General features: G+C 44.3%; 1 protein-coding gene and 1 pseudogene across 4 annotated transcripts in view; both read right to left on the bottom strand.

Moving 5' to 3' along the window:
* The window catches only part of TUBGCP4 (tubulin gamma complex associated protein 4), a 41,662-nt gene extending 31,463 nt beyond the window's left edge, over positions 1-10,199 (bottom strand). For 2 of the 4 annotated variants that reach the window (XR_004002291.1, XM_030577403.1), the window contains exons 1-6: positions 10,032-10,196; positions 9,826-9,954; positions 6,599-6,721; positions 5,960-6,013; positions 4,969-5,025; positions 91-170 (exon numbers count right to left, since the gene is read on the bottom strand). Coding sequence is in view for 3 of the 4 variants with exons in the window: in XM_030577403.1 (XP_030433263.1) it covers positions 91-170; positions 4,969-5,025; positions 5,960-6,013; positions 6,599-6,721; positions 9,826-9,954; positions 10,032-10,109 (521 nt within the window). In the remaining variant the exon portion in view is untranslated. Of the gene's footprint in view, positions 1-90; positions 171-4,968; positions 5,026-5,959; positions 6,014-6,598; positions 6,722-9,825; positions 9,955-10,031 lie in introns of all 4 variants that reach the window. The other 2 variants (XM_030577404.1, XM_030577405.1) reach the window with 2 other exon arrangements.
* A 9,505-nt stretch (positions 10,200-19,704) lies between these two features.
* On the bottom strand, positions 19,705-20,676 carry LOC115658764 (annotated as a pseudogene).
* Between the last annotated feature and the right edge of the window lie 3,124 nt (positions 20,677-23,800).

Genomic DNA, 23,800 nt, shown 5'->3' with positions numbered 1-23,800 from the left:
CTATAGCTAGAGAGAGAAGATATTTTGGCACTAACTCCAGCTGTTACAAGAGCATAATAGCCAAGCAGTAGTAGTAGTGAATCTCCTTACTTTTCCAGTGCACTACGCACAGGGGGCAGCCCCCCACAGCTGTGTTTATAGACAGTCTCCAAGAGCTGACAGCCATGAATCTGCAGAAGAAACAAAGTGGTCAAACTGGATTTGCAGTGAGAAATCTTCACTTGATTGCACACCGAAGTTTCAGACGTTCAAATGCGACGTTTACAGCTGAATGTACAAAGAAGGCTTTACAATGATATGGGAAATGGTGCACGGTGCAAGGGAAATGGGTCCCAGTGAGAACTGGAAGGGTGGGGAAATATGGATAGTAATTCCATGCTCAAATAATAAGGATATTGCAGTAGGGATACATTACCGACCACCTGACCAGGATGGTGTTAGTGACTGAAATGCTCAGGGAGATGAGAGAGGCTCAATAATAATAATGGGGGATTTCAACTACCCCCATATTGACTGGGTATATCACTCAGGAAGGGGTGCAGAAATAAAGTTTCTTGACCCCTTATGACAAGGTTCCTTCCCCACTCTGAACTTTAGGGTACAAATGTGGGGACCTGCATGGACACTTCTAAGCTTATTTACTAGCTTAGATCTGGTAACTCCGCCACTATCCAGAAATTTCAGTGTCTGGAGCACTTCCTGTCCCCCCAAAACTCTCCCCTCCCTGGGTGGCCTTGAGGGACTTCACCAATTCCCTGGTGAACACAGATCCAAACCCCTTGGATTTTAAAACAAGCAGAAATTAACCATCCCCCCCTCCTTTCCCCACCAATCCCTGGTGAGTCCAGATCCAATCCCCTTGGATCTTAAAACAAGGAAAAATCAATCAGGTTCTTAAAAAGAAAGCTTTTAATTAAAGAAGAAAGGTAAAAATCATCTCTGTAAAATCAGGATGGAAAATACTTTACAGGGTAATCAAATTCATATAGCCCAGAGGAACCCCCTCTAGCCTTAGGTTCAAAGTTACAGCAAGCAGAGGTAAAATCCTCTCAGCAAAAAAAAAAAAAAAAAAAAAAAGACATTTACAGGTTGAGAAAACAAAAATAAGACTAATCCGCCTTCCCTGGCTATTACTTACAATTTTGAAACATGAGACTGATTCAGAAAGATTTTGAGAGCCTGGATGGATGTCTGGTCCCTCTTAGTCCCAAAAGCCAACACCACCCAAAACAAACAGCACAAACAGACTTCCCTCCACCAAGATTTGAAAGTATCTTGTCCCCTTATTGGTCCTCTTGTCAGGTGTCAGCCAGATTTACTGAGCTTCTTAACCCTTTACAGGTAAAAGAGGCATTAATCCTTAACTCTCTGTTTATGACACCTTAAATGACTGTTTCTTAGAGCAGCTGGTCCTGGAACCCACAAGGAGCACAGGATCAGGTCCAAGAGGTGAATATAGTTGAACCGCTTGGTAACAGTGACCATAATATAATTAAATTTAACATCCCTGTGGCGAGGAAAACACCACAGCGGCTCAACACTGTAGCATTTAATTTCAGAAAGGGGAACAACACAAAAATGAGACGGTTAACCAAACAGAAATTAAAAGGTACAACACCAAAAGTAAAATCTCTGAAATCTGCATGGAAACTTTTAAAGACACCATAATAGAGGCTCAACTTAAATGTATACTCCAAATTAAAAACCATAGTAAAAGAACCAAAAAAGAGCCACCGTGGCTAAACAAAGTAAGAGAAGCAATGAGAGGCTAAAAGGCATCCTTTAAAAAGTGGAAGTTAAATCCTAGTGAGGAAAATAGGAAGGAGCATAAATTCTGGCAAATGAAGTGTAAAAATATAATTAGGACGGCCAAAAAAGAATTTGAAGAATAGCTAGCCAAAGACTCAAAAAGTAATAGCAAATTTTGTTTAAGTACGTCAGAAGCAGGAAGCCTGCTAAACAGTGGAGCCACTGGATGATCCAGATGCTAAAGATGCACTCAAGGACGATAAGCCCATTGTGGAGAAACTTTTTTTGCATCTGTTGTCACGGTTGAGGATGATTCCCAAACCTGAGCCATTCTTTTTAGATGGCAAATCTGAGGAACTGTCCCAGACTGAGGTGTCAGAGGTGGTTTTGCAACAAATTGATAAACTAAACTTTAATAAGTCACCAGGACCAAATGGTATTCACCCAAAAGTTCTGAAGGAACTCAAATGTGAAATGGCAGGACTACTAACTGCAGTCTATAACCCAGGGGTTCTCCAACAGGGGGTCAGGACCCCTCAGGGAGTCACAAGGTTATTACATGGGGGGGTTGCGAGCTGTCAGCCTCCATCCCAAACCCCACTTTGCCTCCAGCATTTATAATGGGGTTAAATATGTAAAGAAGTGTTTTTAATATAAGAAGGGGGGGGTTGCACAATGGCTTGCTATGTGAAAGGGGTCACCAGTACAAATGTTTGAGAACCATTGCTGTAACCTATCATTTAAATCAGCTTCTGTAGCAAATGACTGGAGGATAGCTAATATGATGCCAGTTTTTTAAAAAGGGCTCTAGCAGTGACCCCGGCAATTACAGGCGGTGAACCTGACTTCAGTACGAGGCAAACTGGTTGAAACAACAGTAAAGAACAAAACTGTCAGACACATAGATGAACATAATTTGTTGGGGAAGCGTCAACATGGTTTTTGTAAAGGAAAATCATGCCTCACCAATCTATTAGAATTCTTTGAGGGGGTCAACAAGCATGTGAACAAAGGGGATCCAATGGATATAGTGTATTTAGATTTTCAGAAATCCTTTGACAAGGTCCCTCACCAAAGGCTCTTAAGCAAAGTAAGCTGTCATGGGATAAGAGGGAAAGTCCTCTCATGGACTGGTAATTGGTTAAAAGATAGGAAACAAAGGATAGGAATATATGGGCAAGTTTTCAAAATGGAGAGTGATAAAGAGTGGTGTCCCCCAGAGATCTGTACTCAGGCCAGTCCTAGTCAACATATTCATAAATGATCTGGAAAAAGAGGTAAACAGTGAGGTAGCAAAATTTGCAGATGATACAAAACTACTCAAGATAGTTAAGTCCCAGGCAGACTGCAAAAAGCTACACAAAAGAATCTTTCAAAACTGGGTGACTGGGCAACAAAATGGCAGATGAAACTCAGTGTTGATAAATGCAAAGTAACGCACATTGGAAAACATAATCCCAACTATACATATAAAATGATGAGGTCTAAATTATCTGTTACTACTCAAGAAAGAGATCTTGGAGTCATTGTGGATAGTTCTCTGAAAACATTCACTCAATGTGCAGCGGCAGTCAAAAAAGGCAAACAATACTGGGAATCATTAAGAAAGGGATCGATAAGAAGACAGAAAATATCATACTGACTCTATATAAATCCATGGTACGCCCACATCTTAAATACTGCGTGCAGATGTGGTCACCTCATCTCAAAAGAGATATATTGGAATTGAAAAAGGTTCAGAAAAGGACAAAAAAATGATTAGGGGAATGGAACAGCTCCCATATGAGGAGAATGTAATAAGATTGGGACTTTTCGGCTTGGAAAAGAGACGACTAAGGGGGCATAGAGTAGAGGTCCATAAAATCATGACAGGTGTGGAGAAAGTAAATAAGGAAGTGTTATTTACTCCTTCTCATTACACAAGAACTAGGGGTCACCAAATGAAATTAATAGGCCGCAGGTTTAAAACAAACAAAAGGAAGTATTTTTTCCACACCATGCAGTCAACCGGTGGAACTCCTTGCCAGAGGATGTTGTGAAGGCCAAGACTATAACAGGGTTAAAAAAAGAACTAGATAAGTTCATTGAGGAGAGGTCCATCAATAGCTATTAGCCAGGATGGGCAGGAATGGTGTCCCCAGCCTCTGTCTGCCAGAAGCTGGGAATGGACGACGAGATAGATCACTTGATGATTCCCTGTTCTGTTCATTACCTCTGGGGCCTTGGCATTGGCCACTGTTGAAAGACAGGATACTGGGCTAGATGGACCTTTGGTCTGACCCAGGATGGCCATTCTCATGTTCTTATATACCTTCCTCCCACACCCCACATCAGGGCCCAGCAGACTTGTGGACTCCAACACACAAGTTCTCCCATAACCCCCTGTTACTGGCTAGAGGACATTTCATGGATTGTGAAGTCAGAAATCCTGCTTCTCCTGCCTTGTCTTTGGGATTTGTAAGACTCAAGAAATCCCAGTCACCAACACACAATAAATGTGGCAAATGTGCTCCATACTTTTCTACTGTGAATTAAATGTGATCAAAGACAAGGGCTCTCTGCAGTCCCACCCCACCCAAACTCATCTGCTTCCATCCATGCTCCAAACCTTTCCCTTTATTTCTCCATTCAAACCTGTCTCAGAATCTCTTTCTCCAACCACAGAAATGCACAACCTTCTATCCCACCAGCTCCAATTACAGTCTTACCAGCTCACCCCCCTATACTCCACCCTCATTCTCTGTAAATGACAAAGGGGAAAATAAGGGAATTTCATATCAGTGCATGAGCTTCATGCTGTTGGGCTACCTCCACCATACAATTTTTCCGCCTTAGTCTCTCCATCTATTTATGTAAGTGGCACCAAATGAGCACTGTCCAAGGTGCCTCACTGACATCAGTGAAAAAAACAATCCATAGCCAGTAATTAGATAATCTGCCCCATACGCAGGGAGCACATATGGACGGTTCTGACCACCCCAGTGCCTCGTTCTTGCTGATCCTCAAAAACCTTCCCTGGCCTGAATCATGCAGTCTTCAGGAGGAAGATATAAACTCTGAAAAAGGAAAGCAAATGTTTCCTGAGGAGCCCCATCTACCTTCTCCTACAAGTTCTGTCAAACATCTAGTGTCATTTACACCCTCATGCAATTTTAACTAAAGGGAATGGATGGGAACAACAGATTATGCTACAGAGAAACCAGCTCCCATTTACTATACCTTCTGGGTCTTGATCTGCTCCACCACAACCATCACCGAGGGGAAGAGGAGTTGGAACTGCAAAGCAAGGATCAACATGTAAAAATAGGCTTCTAAGTAGCGATATGTAGGGATGGGGCATTTAGGGGCTAGTATGGATAGCAGCTGGTTGTGGTGGTTTATCAGTCTATTACCTCACTGGCCCCACTTAGTGTTCTGGATGTCCCTGGAAGAGAGACCATGGCTTCTACAGAGATGAGATGATGATTATACCAGGATACTGATGATGTTACTCTACCTTAACATCAGCAACTAGACTGAACAGTGGAGGTGATGCTTATCCGGAGATTCTCTGGTCACTTAGTAAGATTGTCATGGATGACATGAGTTGTGCCAGTGTGCTAGAAGTGCTATCTAGGTGGGTACTGAAGTCTCTCAAGATGATAAATTTAGGGGACTCTAACTTGAGGATCGGAAGAGCTGCACTGGCTTCCCTCTATGTTGCAGCTAAACTCTAAATGGGACTTTTGAAGGCAGAGAGTAACTGTTGGATGGTTAAAGGGAGAGCTATTATATCCCTGACAAGGCAATGATGCGTGCCTCCTCAGCTGACATCTAGTCAAAAAGGTTCCATGGCCACATAGGTAGGCACATGACCCCAACAGCTGCGCTCCGTGGTGAAAAGATCATTAAAGAAAACAAATGGGGTTGTAATCTGAGAGCTAGAGCTGCTTAAAGTCAAGGGCACACTGTAGCGTTCCTAACATTTCTGAAGTGTGATCATGCAAAATTGAAATAGCTGGTAGCATGTAAGGTGGAAATTAGAAAGGAAAATCTATTTCTTACAAGTATAACTACACCATATTAAAAGCTAAAGATGACAAACACAACTTTAAGGCTCGTAATTTAAGTGTACAAACATCAGAAATTGAAGTTTTAGTAACAATGGTAGCTCTGCAACATTGCACATGCTGTATATACCAGTAGTAAGATGACAACAAATGCAACATACCTGATCCAGGGAGTAGTTAATGTGGGAGATGGAGAGGTGAGGGTCAGCCAGGAACTGCAACCACAACAGAAAAGTTAGTACAAACCAAAATAAGCCTCTAATCGGTAGCACTAAACTTTGGTGGAAAAAGGTAAAGAGCAAAACTGTACCCTCAGAAGTCCTGATAACATAGATCTTTTCACAAAAACTTTTGAATCATATCCCCCTTCAGGCTGTTACTTATGATGAGAGTGAGCAGCCCATGCAATCACTGGGCATTGACTCAAAGTGAATCTACCCAAGACGCCTACCAACTTGGCTGACACACCACAGATTTAACCGAGGACCTTCAGAGCTATTTGCGCAACTCTCTACAGCTTGACTTAGAGAATGAGGATCTGAATCTGAGGACCCAAACACTTGCATTCTCTGTGGATCTGACATAGAGGGGGACATGTAACATACTGACCAGTGGCTTACAGTGGAACCTCACAGCAGCAATTCGGAAGACACCCCCACAGTGAAAATGAAAGATTCCATCCCATCTTTGGCTGCTTCTTGTTAGCTTTTTTGTTACTGAAGAGACAAGTTCCCACTGCACAGTATTTCAGCTCATAACATTGAATAGAGCACAGCTTCTTCCAGTTTTCTCTCCCTTACCTCCTGCTCCAGGTCAAGCAATGCCTGTCGGTAGGGCTGCAGCACTGAATCGAGCCCTGTACAGAAGGCCCGCAAGTAAATCCCATGTAACCCACACTGGTTCTGCTGGGAAGGGTGATGATCCTAAAATCAAACAGTAAGTTTTGAATTAGCCCCAGTACATTGGTGAGTGGACTGGGGACTAAGGCCCAGATCCCTGAGATATTTAGGCACTTAGCTCCCATTGATTTCAACCTTCAGGACCTAAATATCTTTGAGGAGCTAGGCCTAAGTGACTCAGTGGATAGAGGTGTTCACCACTAGGTCACAATCCAGATAAAAATAGTGAAGTCCATCTTAAACAACCACTTAAAGTACCAATAAAATCAGCTGTTAATTGGAGGTGGGTCAGCTGGCAAAGATGGAGAATTGTACTCAGTCCATTTGGATATACAAGTAAGGAACCCTTGAGACAGAAGATTGCATAATACAATGGCTATTTGTACATTTCACTGTTACTTTATGCTGACATGAAGTGTTCACAAATGGATCTCAAACTACTTTGCAAACTGTAACAAAGCCTTGCCATCCCTGTGGGATAAGTGAGCATTACCCTTATTTTACAAATCCAGCCAGTCTGTTAGTAACAAATTTTAAGGCTTTTTTTTTTTTTTTTTTTTTTTTTTAAATAAACCAGAATGAGAGAGTTGAGTCCAGTTTTGGATATGTAAGTATCCATATCATGCTATCATACATAGCCTCCAGCCTCTCTCTATTTAAGGGTTTTCTGTACAATCATCATGGTAATATTTAAGCACCTCTCAAATAAATTTAGGTTTGCACTGTAAAGCCAGTAGTGGATTCTGAATCATTTGCTCTTCTCTCTTCCCTGCTAGAAAAGGCTACTTGGCATGCATATGTATGTTTCTCCCCCATCAGTCTCCTCTTCCCTCTCTCCCCCTCCCAATTAATTTGGCTAAGGTGGGAAAGATGTGAAATTGTCTGGAAAGCAGTGTCTCTGTAAAATATGTGGAGGGTCGTTGTAGATAACCAACTGCACATGACCTCTCTATGCAATGCTGTTGCAAAAAGGGCTAACAATACTTGGATGTATTAACACAGGAATGAGGCACAGAAGTAAGTAGGTAATATTGCCTCTATACATGGCATTGGTGAACCCACTACTGCAGTACAGTGTTCTGTTATGGTATCCACTTTAAAAAAGGATGTGGTCTAGAAACCCTGGTTTAATATTAAAAGCTAGAGAGAAACTTGATTCATGTAGCTTATCAAAGAGATATTTAAGAGACAACTCTATCAGTCTATAGTTACCTACACAGGAAGAAGGCAACTAATAATAGGAGGCTCTTTAAACTAGTGGACCAAGGCATTACATGATCCAGTGGCTAGAAGTTGAAGTCAGCAAAGTTCAAAAAGGAAAAGAAATGCAATTTTTTTAATGAAAGGGTAATTCACCACTGAAACAGATTACCAAGGGACGTGGTGGATTCTTCATCACGGACTTCTAAAAAGATCTGCTCTAGCTCAATGCAGAAATCACTGGGTTAAATTCTATAATCCATGTTATGTAAGTAATGAGATTAGAGACACAATGGTCTTTTCTAGCTTTAACACATATGAATTAGTCGAAAAGGAGTATCTTGACGACCTATTGACATTAAGACTGCATGGATCATGAAGACCAAAATCTTTTCTTAGCACTGTAGGTAGTTAATCCAGTTCAAGACTGAGATACACTGGTAAGGGAAAATATGGAGGAAAGTTTGTACCACATTTTCTGGGCAGTACCTATTGTGTGGCTAAAGGACTGCAGTCTCCAAGACTGTCTGCCAGCTTTCTCCAGTAATTTTTTTTAGGACCTCAAAGGCTCAAATGGGACCCTGGTGTTTAGAATGAAAATGCAAGTTAATAAGCTTTATCAAGACAAAGTAACCCTACCCCTCTAATATCCTTTGTCATTCCCTTTGTTCTGACATTCTCATTTCTACACCCTGATTGTTTGTTCCATTGCAGTGAAGGCTTCAATAAGCACAGAGGGCCTCTACTTAGATTTCTGCAGCTCTATCCAAATGTATGCTTGCAAGTCTTTTAATCCATTCCATTAAACGAGACTGAGCTGCTCCATGCAGACAGCATCAACTTTCAGGAGCAGGCTAGGTTGATGCACAAATGCAGAAAGAAGCAAGCTGAGTGACCTTGACTGAGGGGAACAGAAAGTGTGCGTCAGAGGGACCATACAGACTTCACAGTTCAACTGGTTATGGAAGAGTCACCCACTGCATAAGACAGAGAGCTACATGTCCCCTCACCTCGTATCTCCAACGCACTCATCCCGTGGTTTTACATCTTTGCTCTTTCTACCTCCCCATTCTAGACACTTCCAAATAAGTTATTTAAACAGAGCAGTGAGATATGCAAACCATAGCAGGAAGGAACACATTTTTAAGATTACTACCTAAATGAGTTTTAATTGTTTACTGAAATTTCATTACTCTGAATGTACAAGTCTAACATACAACTAGAGAGGGTTTCACAATGCTATTTTTAGTGTGAACCTAACCTGAAAGAGTAAAAACATAGTGGCATAAATTTCAGAGTGGGAGCTATTACTTCTTACAAAAAGTAGTTCTATAGTACAATATTGAGTTACTGAGTAAGTAAAGTTCGGAAAGCTTTTTCCATGGATAATTTTAAAGTCTTGAGAAGAGAAAGCTATTTTGTCCTTTCTGAAGTCTATTTTTTCATAGCAATATTGTCCCATCCTGAGGCAGCTTAGTTAATAGATTTTGCTTTGAAAAATTAGCTTAGCCATAGATTTCTCTATCCTTTCATTTTGGAAGCTTAAGACCTAATTCAGCCCTGGTACAAGCACCACCCACTGACTTCAAATGAGATGCCGGGTGGTCAGGGAACTGCTGAAGTGGGCTTTGTCTTTCTCACTGGGCAGATCTTTCTGGAAACGCAATGTGATGGCTTTGTTTATTGCACATTAGCAAACTGAAGGACTATTTTCTAGCTGGGTAACAAGTTAATAAGCCTCTAGGGTAGGCCTCACATTTTATACACAATCATCAGTGTATTACGGAGTTTAATTACAGGCACATCCAGACCGGTGTGAGAGGTAGGGGCCACTCCCCCACACACCCGACGCCACCGAGGGCTCGGGATGGAGAAGCAGCGCGGCCTCCCCCCGGAAGGGAGAACTCAGCCCCTCGGCCCGCCCGCACCTGCTGTTGCACGTGGCCCGTGTACTGCTCGATGAACTCGGTGAAGCGAATGTAGTCGGTGCCGAGGCGGCAGAGCCGGTTCAGGACGCTGCTCTCGCTGGGATGCAGGAACGGCAGCTCCTGGGACACCTGCGGAGAAGCGAAGCCGGGTGAGCGCGGGGGCTGAGCGCGAGGGGAGGGGGCGGGGGGCTCGGACCGGGTGGTACCTGGAGGCCGCTCCTCTTGCTCCAGATGAACGCGGCCCCGGGGTACCCGCTGAGCGCCAAGAGCAGCTCGTGAATCATCCTGGGAGTTGGAACCAGCGGCCGCTCGGCTCCACACGCCCAGCAAGCTCCGCAACCCCCCTGGGAAGTGTAGTTCCGCTGCCCCCGCAAAGATCACTGGGAAATGTAGTCCCGCTCCTCTCACAGACCGAAGGGAAAGGCTGCCCCCGCAAAGGCCACTGGGAAGTGTAGTCCCGCTCCTCTCACAGACCAAGGGAAAAGCTGCTCCCGCAAAGGCCACTGGGAAGTGTAGTCCCGCTCCTCTCACCGACCGAAGGGAAAGGCTGCCCCCGCAAAGATCACTGGGAAGTGTAGTCCCGCTCCTCTCACAGACCGAAGGGAAAGGCTGCCCCCGCAAAGATCACTGGGAAGTGTAGTCCCGCTCCTCTCACAGACCGAAGGGAAAGGCTGCCCCCGCAAAGGCCACTGGGAAGTGTAGTCCCGCTCCTCTCACAGACCGAAGGGAAAAGCTGCTCCCGCAAAGGCCACTGGGAAGTGTAGTCCCGCTCCTCTCACCGACCGAAGGGAAAGGCTGCCCCCGCAAAGATCACTGGGAAGTGTAGTCCCGCTCCTCTCACAGACCGAAGGGAAAGGCTGCCCCCGCAAAGGCCACTGGGAAGTGTAGTCCCGCTCCTCTCACAGACCGAAGGGAAAGGCTGCTCCCGCAAAGGCCACTGGGAAGTGTAGTCCCGCTCCTCTCACAGACCGAAGGGAAAGGCTGCCCCCGCAAAGATCACTGGGAAGTGTAGTCCCGCTCCTCTCACAGACCGAAGGGAAAGGCTGCCCCCGCAAAGGCCACTGGGAAGTGTAGTCCCGCTCCTCTCACAGACCGAAGGGAAAGGCTGCTCCCGCAAAGGCCATTGGGAAGTGTAGTTCCAGACCTAGGCTCATGCGAAACAGCCGTTCAGCACCCGCTTGCCCTTCGAAGGACCCCGGGCTGTGGGCGATCTCCACAGTGCCAGTGCCAGTGTGGGGACTGTCCTGACCGCCTCCATGGCCACCCCGCTGGGGGAAAAGGACTTTATTTTTACTTAGCATGGGAACCAGGGCCAGTGCAACCATTTAGGTGACTTAGGCGGTCGCCTAGGGCACTAGGATTTGGGGGGTGCCATTTTCTTCTGCAGCAATGGCGGCAGCTGGCTCTTCGGCCACCCTGGTCACCACCGGCATTTAGGCAGAGCGAGCTGGGGCAGGGGAGTGCGGAGAGGGCTGCCTGCAGCAAGTAAGGGGGCAGGGGCGGCACGCAGGGGAACTCCCCACCCCAGCTCACCCCTGCCCTGCCTCCTCCCCGAGCACGCTGTGGCTGCTTCACTTCTCCTGCCTCCCAGGCTTGCAGCACCTAATCTGATTGGCACTGCAAGCCTGGGAGGTAGGAGAAGTGAAGCAGCGACGGCGTGGTCAGCGAGGACGCAGGGCGGGGGGGGGTGCCTCAAGGCGGAGGGTGGGGGGTGGGGAGCTGCCACGGGGGGGGTGCCCCGGGGGGGGGGGCCTGAGGGCGGAGGGAGGGAGCTGCCGCAAGGGGGGCGCCTCAGGGCGGAGGGGAAGAGCTGCTGCAGAGGGGGTGCCTCAGGGCGGGGGCGTGGGGGGGAGGGCGCAAGGTGGAAGTTTCGCCTAGGGCGCGAAATATCCTTGCACCAGCCCTGATGGGAACCGATTTGTTGGAACACCAGAGAAATCTGCCCTTCCTGCAGCCAGGAAGCTGCAGCTCCAGAGGGGAACCACTGTGGCCAACTCCTGAGATTTTGTCACAATTCTTGTCATATTTGGGACCGTTCTTAAAGCCCCAGCTGCTGGCATTGAAGATTGTGTGAGTATCTCAACTTTCATTTAAGAAAAACATTCTAGCCCTCGTGGTTGCAGGAAAAGCTTCAAAATGTGAAGCAGGTGCCAGAAACCAGAAGGCAAATAAAACACACACCAAATTTATTATTTAAAAAAAATCATAATTTTTAAAATCTCATCATTTTGGGGGGGTTGACTCAAGAGCTTTGAATGGCTGGTTTTGATGATACTGGGAAACTTCTGAGATGGCAGTAACAGCCAAAAAAAGGCTTTGGGGGAAGGAACCCTTTCCCAACACCTGTAACTGCAAATCATAGAATCAGAGAATATCAGGGTTGGAAGGGACCTCAGGAGGTCATCTAGTCCACCCCCCTGCTCAAAGAAGGACCAATCCCCAACTAAATCATCCCAGCCAGGGCTTTGTCAAGCTTGACATTAAAAACCTCTAAGGAAGGAGATTCCACCACCTCCCTAGGGAACCCATTCCAGTGCTTCACCACCCTCCTAGGGAAAAAGGTTTTCCTAATATCCAACCTCCCCCACTGCACCTTGAGACCATTACTCCTTGTTCTGTCATCTCGTACCACTGAGAACAGTCTAGATCCATCCTCTTTGGAACCCCCTTTCAGGTAGTTGAAAGCAGCTAACAAATCCCCACCTCATTCTTCTCTTCTGCAGACTAAACAATCCCAGTTCCCTCAGCCTCTCCTCATAAGTCATGTGCTCCAGCCCCCTAATCATTTTTGTTGCCCTCCGCTGGACTCTTTCCAATTTTTCCACATCCTTCTTGTAGTGTGGGGCCCAAAAGTGGACACAGTACTCCAGATGAGGCCTCACCAATGCCAAATAGAGGGGAATGATCATGTCCCTCGATCTGCTGGCAGTGTCCCTACTTATACAGCCCAAAATGCCGTTAACCTTCTTGGCAACAAGAGCCACACTGTTGACTCATATCCAGCTTCTTGTCCGCTCTAACCCCTAGGTCCTTTTCTGCAGAACTGCTGCCTAGCCATTCAGTCACTAGTCTGTAGCAGTGCATGGGATTCTTCCGTCCTAAGTGCAGGACTCTGCACTTGTCCTTGTTGAACCTCCTCAGATTTCTTTTGGCCCAATCCTCTAATTTGTCTAGGTCCCTCTGTATCCTATCCCTACCCTCCAGCACATCTACCACTCCTCCCAGTTTAGTGTCATCTGCAGACTTGCTGAGGGTGCAGTCCACGCCATCCTCCAGATCATTAATGAAAATATTGAACAAAACCAGCCCCAGGACCGAGTCCACTTGATACCGGCTGCCAACTAGACATGAAGCCATTGATCACTACCCGTTGAGCCTGACGATCTAGCCACCTTATATATTCACCTTATAGTCCATTCATCCAACCCATACTTCTTAAACTTGCCGGCAAGAATACTGGGGGAGGCCGTATCAAAAGCTTTGCTAAAGTCAAGTAATAACACGTCCACTGCTTTCCCCTATCTTCTCGTCATAGAAGGCAATTAGGTTAGTCAGGCATGACTTGCCTTTGGTGAATCCATGCTGACTGTTCCTGATCAATTTCCTCTCCTCTAAGTGCTTCAGAATTGATTCCATGATTTTTCCAGGGACTGAGGTGATGCTGACTGGCCTGTAGTTCCCCAGATCCTTCTTCCCTTTTTAAAAGATGGGCACTACATTAGCCTTTTTCCAGTCATCTGGAACCTCCCCCGATCACCATGATTTTTCAGAGATAATGGCCCATGCCTGAGCAATATATTTATACTCTTCCCTGGTCATTTGTTCAATCTTCCACTTCTTGTAAACTTCTTTTCTGTGTTTAAGATTAGCACAGATTTCACTGTTAAGCCAAGCTGGTCACCTGCCATATTTACTATTCTTTCTACACATTGGGGTGGTTTGTTCTTGTAACCTCAATAAGGATTCTTTAAAATACAGCTAGCTCTCCTGGACTCCTTTCCCCCTCATGTAATTCTCCCAGGGGATCCTGCCCATCAGTTCCCTGAGGAAGTCAAAGTCTGATTTTCTGAAGTCCAGGGTCCATATTCTGCTGCTCCCCTTTCTTCCTTGTGTCAGGATCCTGAACTCGACCATCTCATGGTCACTGCCTCCCAGGTTCCCATCCACTTTTGCTTCCCCAACTAATTCTTCTTGGTTTGTAAGCAGCAGGTCAAGAAGAGCTCTGCCCCTAGTTGGTTCCTCCAGCACTTACACCAGGATATTATCCCCTACACTTTCCAAAAGCTTCCTGGATTGTCTGTGCACCGCTGTGTTGCTCTCCCAGCAGATATCAGGGTGATCAAAGTCTCCCATGAGAACCAGGACCTGCAATCTAGTAACTTCTGTTAGTTGCCGGAAGAAAGGCTCGTCCACCTCATCCCCCTGGTCTGGTGCTCTATAGCAGACTCCCACCACAATATCACCCTTGTTGTTCACGCTTCTAAACTTAATCCAGAGACTCTCAGGTTTTTCTGCAGTTTCATACCAGATCTCTGAGCAGTCATACTGCTCTCTTACATACAATTCAACTCCCCCACCTTTTCTGCCCTGCCTGTCCTTCCTGAACAGTTTATAGCCATCCATGACAGTACTCCAGTCATGTGAGTTATCCCACCAAATCTCTGTTATTCCAATCACATCATAGTTCCTTGATTTCCAGTTCTCCCTGCTTGTTTCCCAGGCTTCTTGCATTTGTGTATAGCACTTAAGATAGCTCGCTGATTGTCCCATTTTCTCAGTCTGAGACAGGAGTCCTCCTCTCTTGTGTTCTCGTGCTCGTGCGTCCTCGTGGTGTGCCATCTGTGAGTATCAGACCTTGGAGATTCCTAATTGCCTGTAAGCATTGGGCTGGTGAGATTCCACACTTGACATGAGTGTCAGGGATCCTACACCCCAAATCTCACACACACACACACACACAGCCTATGAATCAATGGGGATTTACACTGAGTGTATCAGAAAGTGGTTCCCACCAGGCATTACAGGCAGTAGGATTCACCTTGTGCGTTAGGCAGCTGTTGTTGTATTCTTTCTGCTGGGTCATGCTAGTACTTGAGCAGAAGGGTAAAGTGTACTTCCTTAGTAAAAATAATTTGCATTTTACAGCACCATTTAATCCTGATTAGTCTGAAATCACTTCTTAATCAATGTATACCATAGATCTAGCAACCTTTAGACGCAACAGTATACAACAGGGGTGGCCACCCTATGGCTCCGGAGCCACATGCACCTCTTCAGAAGTTAATATGTGGCTCCTTGTATAGGCTCTGACTCCAGGGCTGGAGCTAGAGGCACCAACTTTCCAATGTGCTGTGGGGTGCTCACTGCTCAACCCCTGGCTTTGCTATTTATCTACTAGATGCTATTTAACATCCTCCTTAGATACAAATGAAAAGTACTTCATCATACTCATGTGATATGAGTACATCATCCTGCTTATTTCCAAATACAGAACAGAAATAACGATGGAACACTTCTGCCTTTTCTGCATCATTATTGACAAGTTGACCATTTTCATCTAACAATGGCCCTTATGCCATTAAGATTTTCTTTATTCCTGTCATACTTAAGAAAAATCTTTTTGTTGTCCTTAGCCCTGCCAGCCGTGGATTTTTCCCTGTTGTCTTTACCTTGCTTCAATTTTCTGCATTTCATTACTTATAGTTTATACTGATTACTATCTGCTTAACCTGTTTTCCATTTGTTATGTATAGGGTTTTTTTTTTTAATTTCTAATTGCTGCCTTCACTTCCCCTCTTAATCAGGATGGGCTTTTAGCCAAATTGTCCTCTGTTGTGATTGTGGAATTGTAGCTCTTTGGCCATCTAGTAAGCTCTTCTTAAACAACCCCCAGTTTTCCTTTAAAATTTTCTGTCTAAATTTTTCCTCCCAACCAATTTTGTGTATAATTTCCCTCAGTTTGGGGGGTAGTTAGTCCTTTAGAAGCATCAAGTATATTTATTACTGATTGGAACTGTCGTCTCCTTGCCCATAATGAATATAATTGACTCATGATCACTGGTCCCTAGGCAACCACCAACGTCCAGTCCAGTGATTTATTCATCTGTATCCATCATAGTGAAATCTAAAATAGAGTTATCCCATATTGGATGCAATACCTATTGTGTTAGAAAATTGTAATCTATAATTTTTAGAAATGTAAATGTTGTTTTATCACTGGCTGCATGAGACTTCCAGAATATGTCTCCCAGATTAAAGTCTCCCATCATAATACAGTTTTTCTTTCCACACATTACATACAGGTGCATAAAGAATAACTCATCCAATTCTCTGATTTGACTTGGTGATCTGTAAGGCTACGATTTTGTCCTGGATATTTTTAGTAAAAATCAGGGACAGGTCATGGACAATAAACAAAAGGTCATGGAAGCTCTGACCTGTCTCTGACTTTTTCTAAAAACATCCCTGACAAAATGGGGAGGGAGGAGGGTCCTTCACTCTTCTGCAGTGACTGGGAGCTGCAGGGACCCCACTGAGCAGTAGCTGGGAGGGGTCCCCCCACTGCCCTGTGGGAGGGAATCAAGGAGCTGCAGGGGGCCCCCTGCCAGCGCTGAGCAGCTCTGGGGTCCCTCTGCTGCTGCCAGCTGGAAGCTTCAGGGGGCTCTCCCCCACCCAGAGCCACTGAGCAGCTCCGAGTCCACTGGCGGCAGCGTCTGAGAGCTGCTGGGGACCCCTGCCAGTGGTGGCAGCTTAGGGGTCACTGCCAATGGCGGTAGCTGGTCATTTGCGGGAGGTCCCCATGAGAGGGTCCTCTGCTGCCCACGGAGGCTGGGATGGGCTGCTGCGGAGACCCCCTTTGCCAGCAGTAGCTGGTCAGCTGCGGGCCCCCATTGTCATGGAGGTCGCTGGAAGTCACAAATTCCGTGACTTCAGCAACCTCCGTGACATAATCTTAGCCTTAGCGATCTGTAACAGACCACCACCAGTGCCTCTCCTGGGTTTTGTTAGCGACTACACTGATCCATAGATTCATATATTATAAGGCCAGAAGTGACCGCTGAGATCATCTAATCTGACCTCCTGTATAACACAGGCCATAGGATTTTCCTGAATTAATTCCTGTTTGAACTACAGGATATTTTCTAGAAAAGTATCCAATTTTGATTTAAAAATGTACTGTGATGAAAAAGCCATCACAAGTCTTGGTAAATTGTTCCCATAGTTAATCACCGTCGCTGTTAAAAATGTGTGCCTTAATTCTATTGTTGTTGACCTAAGGAAGAGCTCTGTGTAGCTTGAAAGTAGTCTCTTTCAGCAACAGAAGTTGGTCCAATAAAATGTATTACCTCATCAACCTTGACTCTGCCTTATTTCTAGTCTTTATTTTTCTAGGTTCAACCTCCAGCCACTGGGGACTGTGCTCAAGTTACCCATTAACCTTTTCTTTGTTAAACTAAATAGATTGATTTCCTTGACTCTTTCTCTATAGGGGTATCTGCAGTCCTTTAATCATTCTTGTGGCCTTTCTCTGAATCCTCTCCAATTAATCAACATCCTTCTTATGTTGTGTACATCAGACCTGGACACACTATTCCTGTAGCAGTTACACCGGTGCCAAATACAAAGGTAATATAACTTCTTTTCTCCTACTTGATATTCCCATTTATATACCCAAGGATCACATTAGCCCTTTTGGCTACAGCATCATATTGTGAGCTCATGTTCAACTGATTATGCATCATGACCCCCAGCTTGCCAGATTAGAGTCCCCCATCCTGTAAGAATAGCTTATGTTCTGATGTATGACTTTACTTTTGGCCATATTAAAACACACATTGTTTGCTTGTGCCCAGTTTTCCAAGACATCAAGATCACTCTGCATTCTTGCCCTGGCCTCTTAATTATTTACCACTTCCAATATCTGTCACCAGCAAATTTTATCAGTAATGATTTTCTGTTTTCTTCCACGTCACTGATAAAAATGTTAAATAGCTTAGGGCCAAGAACCATTCCCCATAGGCCTCCATTAGAAACACACACACACAAGTTCATAGATTTATTGGTTCAAAGGCAAGAAGGGTCCATTGTGATCACATAACTTCTCCAAAATAATTCCGAGAGCACAGCTTTTTTTAAAAATCCAATCCTGATTTAACAGTTGTCAGAAATAGAGAATCCACCATGACCCTTGGTAAATTGTTCCAATGCTTAATTACTCTCACCATTAAAAATGTATGCCTTAATTCCAATCTGATGAACAGGGCCCTAGCATGGCACATCATTGTTACATAAAAGCACTCTATCTCACACACAATCAATTTTAGACATAATTCTGGAGTCATCACTAGTATTCCGTCAGGTTACATACATCAGGGAAGCAAAACATATGTCTTTATGCTGACAAAACTTCCACTGAAGTTGTAATTTTGCCTGAGTAAGGATTGGGGTATTCGGCCTTGGCACTTGCTGTTCATCACTGACATAGATGTCATATTACAATGTTGGATCAATAAAACTGTACTATGTGGAGTTTTATGCCTCTACCAAGTTCATATGTGTGTTCACGTAGTTTATGAATATAGGGATTTATCCTGCACCATAACTTGTGCATCCAAAGGTGGGATTTAATTATAACCTGAATTTAAATATCATCTACATTAAATTATAATGATTGTACTGTAAATCAAGATAGCTTCAGCCCTAAAGAGGCTGATGGATTAATGGTTGATCTAAGGCCATCTTGTCCAGTGAAAAGATACATTTTTACTCTAGAAATCTCAAATATAAATGAGTTACCCGCAAGCAGAAACAAACACACAATAGCATTCTTCAGTAAAACACATATGGCATTCTCAGTCCTCGCTGATCCCAGATGCAGTGCATATCAGGAAGAAGATTTCTGATAGCAGAGGGATGTTTAGTTTGGCAGACATAGTCATAACAAGATCAAATGGTTGAAAACAAACTAGAGAAATTCAAACTCGAAAAAAGTCACAAACTTTTAACAGTGAGGATAATTAACCTTTGGAACAATTTACCTAGGAACGGGATGGATTCTCAATCGCTTGAAGCATTTATAGCAAATTAGATGCTCCTCTAAAACATATGCTTCAGTTCTTCCAGAAGTTATGGGCTTGATGTGGGAAGGACTTGGTGAAATTCTATTCTCTATGTTATGCAAGAAGTCAGGCTAGATTGTCATAATGTTCTCTTCTAGCTTTAAAATCTGTGAATTTATATTCATTTTCACTTCATATGCTTCCAGTTACAAATTTTTTTGTTTGAAATCTTTTTTCCATTTCAGTACACACAACTTACCCAAACTAACAAACCAACCCTATATTAAAAGAATGTTATTGAAGTTGCAAAGTCAAGCACTCCAAAGTTAGGAAATACCAGAATTAAAGTTACCTGTGGAACCCTAATTATTCTGCATGGTTGTATATAAGCCTAATGCATTTTAACAGCACCCCTGCCAAGTTTCAAGTTCTTTCTGAAAATAATGGAGGCACTACAGCTCTTCCAAAAATTGTAAGAAAAAATTATAATAGAAAGTGCTAAGCAATGTAAATATAGGATTTGTTACTGCCTCCCTATTATAACTGGTATGTTGCCATCCTATTACGTTACATCATTACATTGAGTTAATTCTATTAAATATTTGGATTCATCTATGAAAAATATCTTCATTTCCCATTAACTTATTATGTTTTGATCTTTAATAAGTGTGGTGAAGCCTTACCTCTGTGGTCTTCATTCCTAATCTGAGGACAAATCGGAGGGAGAAGAAATATTTTACAAAGGAGATAAGTATTTTACATGGATAGATTATTGACTAAACAGAAAAAAGACAACAAAGACAAAGCAGTGCGTGTCAAGCACAGTTCAACAGGATTTGGTTTCTTTTGTTATCTTAGCTCCTGGAGGTGTTGAGGTTTACAAGCATTTCAGCAGAAAAAAGTTGCAGGTGGGGCCTCTGGGGCAGTTGCACAGCTTTCCAATTCGGGAGGCTTTTCTGAGGGTGCATAGCTCCCCCAGGTCACCCTGCAGCAGAGTAGAAAGGCAAGAAAGTTTCTTTAGTGACTCAAGTTTAGTGTTGGTGAAAATGCCCCTTTCTGCTCTTTGGCCTCAGCACAATTCACCCTCCCCAATATCTGTCTTTGTTATCTAGATATTTAGAACTCCTCCTGTGTGGACGCCAGAACCTTTCTTCCCCATGGTTTGATTCTTGTGCTGAAGGACCCCGCTATGGGATGAGAAGAGCGTTCAGTGGCCATGCCCCAAAGCCTGCTTTCCGTAATAGGAAGCGAGTTCATTCCCTGTAAGAAAGCTGCACTCAGGATAGGAACTGCCCTAGGAGTGCCGGCTTCCCTGAGTCTAGAAGGAGGGTGCCAAGGGACACTCTGAGAAGCACTCAAGGGAGCACAGGCTTGCCTGCCCAAGGCTACAGAATACATTATCTGAAGCAGCCTTACCGCTGGCATTTGTCCCAGTTTCTTGCCCCAGGGTGGAATCCGCTTTTTCTGCAGCTTCTCCAGAGCCTCTGCAAAGACCCGAGCTGCAAAACACAAGAGGGTTCTGTGGGTTCAGAGCAGGCAGCTGATTTTTGAGGACCCCATCGACCCCTCCCCACCGGCTGCTCCTGCCTCCTACCAAGCTGGTGTTGGTATGGTGGTCAGCCCTGCCCACCCCCTCGGGCTGGCACTCACCAGCTCCTTCTCGCTGGATGGAGGGAGGCGGGAGCTCCTCGGGCTAAAAGCTGTGGAGTGCCCTGGTCTCCAGTCCGCAGTCCCCGGGCGGCAGCAGCAGCCAGCAGCTGGCGGCGAGCAGCAGCCACCTGGGGCTGTCCATGGTGCTGTAGCGACGTCCAAGCTCGAGTTATGCCGCCTCCTCTCTGACTCCTCCCCGCAGTGACGCCCCAGACGGCGCTGTTCTGAGAACCGCCAGAGAGCAGGAATAACTTTTTTTCATGAATAGATATACATGTATTGTAGGCACTAGGGAAGAAGCCAGTTGTCTTAACAGACATGTTAGTGAGGTGCTACCTCTCAGTTTTTCCTCTCTTTATATTCAACACTGATTTTTTTTCTGATGTGTCTGATTTTTCATGGGAACTTGAAGTTGATCTAAGACCTGAATTGACAATTGTAAAATATTTAAAATTGAGCAGATAACAGAAGGTAATTTCTCTTCTTCAACTGATTTGGGTTGATCCTCTATCACTAGAATTTTTTCTTATTAATCTGATTAAACAAACACTGGCTATTTAGAATTACAAATACACTGCTGCTTGGTGTGTTGCAGGGTTTCACAATCCTGGCCTACATCCAAGATCCAAGTGTTGTCCAGCATCCCACTGAGTATTACTGTTAAGTTTTTTAATGGATAATGACAGCCTACTGAGTATCAAACATTCAGTTAATTGACACAAATGCAGTGACTCCTTGGGCAGTAAATGTGCAGTTTAGAAAGAATTGCAATTTGGAAGTTAATTTACTATTTTATATGTGGATGAGCTTTTCCGAGGAAGAACAGATTAGTTCTAAACTCAGAATGTGGGGAGTCTTAATGTTTTGTTTTTACAAATAATCCCCATATTCTGAGTTTAGAACTAATCTGTTCTTCCTCGGAAAAGCTCATCCACTTCTTTTGAGAAGAGCTGCTGTTCGGAACCTTCTTTGTTAGTGTCTCTGCCTAGATTTTCTATTCTAGAAGAGAGGGTATGGGAGAGATACATGAAGGAAAGTATCTCCTTCACTAGGAACTGAAATACTGCCATTACACATTGTTACTGGTTGAAATCATTTACCAGACAACACTGTAACTTCAATACAGTATTTAATGTCAGCAGTGTGGTCTACACAAAAATAGACAGTCCCTGATCTCAACAAGCGTACAGTCGAAAACACAGAGACAGAGAAGATAGACATACAGGAAAATCCAGAAGTGGAGCATACAATCAGGAAGAGGCTTCAGGGAAGTATATAATCTGGGCCTAACAGGCTCATATAAAAAGGTCTGCAGGGCTAGAAAACTGTAGTTGCTGCCTGGAGCTAGAGAAGTAAGGGTGGAGCTCCTGGCTAGCCAAAGAAGATGCAGCAAGAAGGAGATCATGGCTGGTTGCTGGGTCTTAAACTGGAAGAACTCTTAGGTAAGGTCGAAGGTGAAGGGGCTGCTTTGGAAGTGGCCCAGGAAACGGTAGCAGTGGCTATTCATAGGGTTCCTGGGTCGGGGCTCAGAGTAATGGGGGAGCTCTGGGCCCCCACCACCACCGACTATAGGCGGAGTGGCCTAACCTCAGAGAAGGGAGTGTAGCAGGCCCAGAGAAAGGGACTGAAAACTCTGACAAGGGTCAGTATTTATGAACTCTGATACACCCCCAGAAGGAGACCAATGTGAAGAGTGACTCAATTGGAGAGCTGGGGTCAGAGACTGGCCACCAAAGGCAAAGAGTCTTCAGGGAGGAAGCCCTGGGAGCATGGTACCATACCGGGGTTGAGAAGCAATTGAAAGCTAGCCCAGGACAAAGCTGTAGACATTAGTAATTGAGGGTCTGGGGACAGAATCATAGGACTGGCAGGGAGCTTGAGAGGTCATTAGTCCAGTTCTTGCACTCATGGTAGGACTAAGTATTATCTAGACCATCCCTGACAGATGTTTTCTAACCTATTCTTAAAAATGTCCAGTGATGGGGATTCCACAACCTCCCTAGGCAATTTATTCCAGTGTTTAACTACCCTGACAGTTAGGAAGTTTTTCCTAATGTCCAACCTAAACCATCCTTGTTGCAATTTTTAAGTCTATTGCTTCTTGTCCTATCCTCAGAGGTTATGGAGAACAATTTTTCTCCCTCCTCCTTGTAACAACCTTTTATGTACTTGAAAACTCTTATCATGTCCCCTCTGTCTTTTCTTCTGACACTAAACAAACCCAATTTTTTCAATTTTCCCTCATAGGTCATGTTTTCTAGATCTTTAATCATTTTTGTTTCTCATCTCTGGACTTTCTCTTTCTTTCTTGAAATGTGGACACAGTACTCCAGTTGAGGCCTAATCAGCATGGAATAAAGTAGAAGAATTACTTCTTATGTCTTGCTTATAACACTCCTGTAATACATCCCAGAATTATGTTTGGTTTTTTTGCAACAGTGTTACACTGTTGACTCTTATTTAACTTGTGATCCACTATGACCCCCAGATCCTTTCTGTGGTACTCCTTCCTAGGCAGTCATTTCCCATTTTGTATGTGTACAACTGATTGTTCCTTCCCAAGTGGAGTACTTTGCATTTGTCCTTATTGAATTTGATCCTAATTACTTCAGACCATTTTTCCAGTTTGTCCAGGTCATTTTGAATTTTAATCCTACCCTCCAGAGCTCTTGCAACCCCTCCCAGTTTGGTATCATCAGCAAACTTTATAAGTATACTCTCTATGCCATTATGTAAATCACTGATGAACATATTGAACAGAACCAGTCGTAGAACTGATCCCTGCAGGATTCCACTCGTTATGCCCTTCCAGCTTGACTATGAACCACTGATAACTGCTGTCTGAGAATTATCAGAGGGGTAGCCATGTTAATCTGGATCTGTAAAAAGCAACAAAGAGTCCTGTGGCACCTTAAAGACTAACCGATGTATTGGAGCATAAGCTTTCGTGGGTGAATACCCACTTCGTCAGATGCATGTAATGGAAATTTCCAGAGGTAGGTATAAATATGTAGGCAAGAATCAGTTTGGAGACAACGAGGTTAGTTCAATCAGGGAGGATGAGGCCCTCTTCTAGCAGTTGAGGTGTGAACACCAAGGGAGGAGAAACTGCTGAGAATTGTTTTTCAACCAATTATGCACCCACCTTATAGTAGCTCCATCTAGGTTGTATTTCCCTAGTTTGCTTATGAGAAGGTCATGCAACCTATTGGCCACCATATCACTACTAAGCTCATATCTTGTTAGATATCCCACACTATTCTAAC

This window comes from Gopherus evgoodei, chromosome 10 (assembly GCF_007399415.2).
Source record: "Gopherus evgoodei ecotype Sinaloan lineage chromosome 10, rGopEvg1_v1.p, whole genome shotgun sequence".
NCBI lineage: Eukaryota > Metazoa > Chordata > Testudines > Testudinidae > Gopherus > Gopherus evgoodei.
This window is presented reverse-complemented; position numbering and strand designations above follow the sequence as displayed.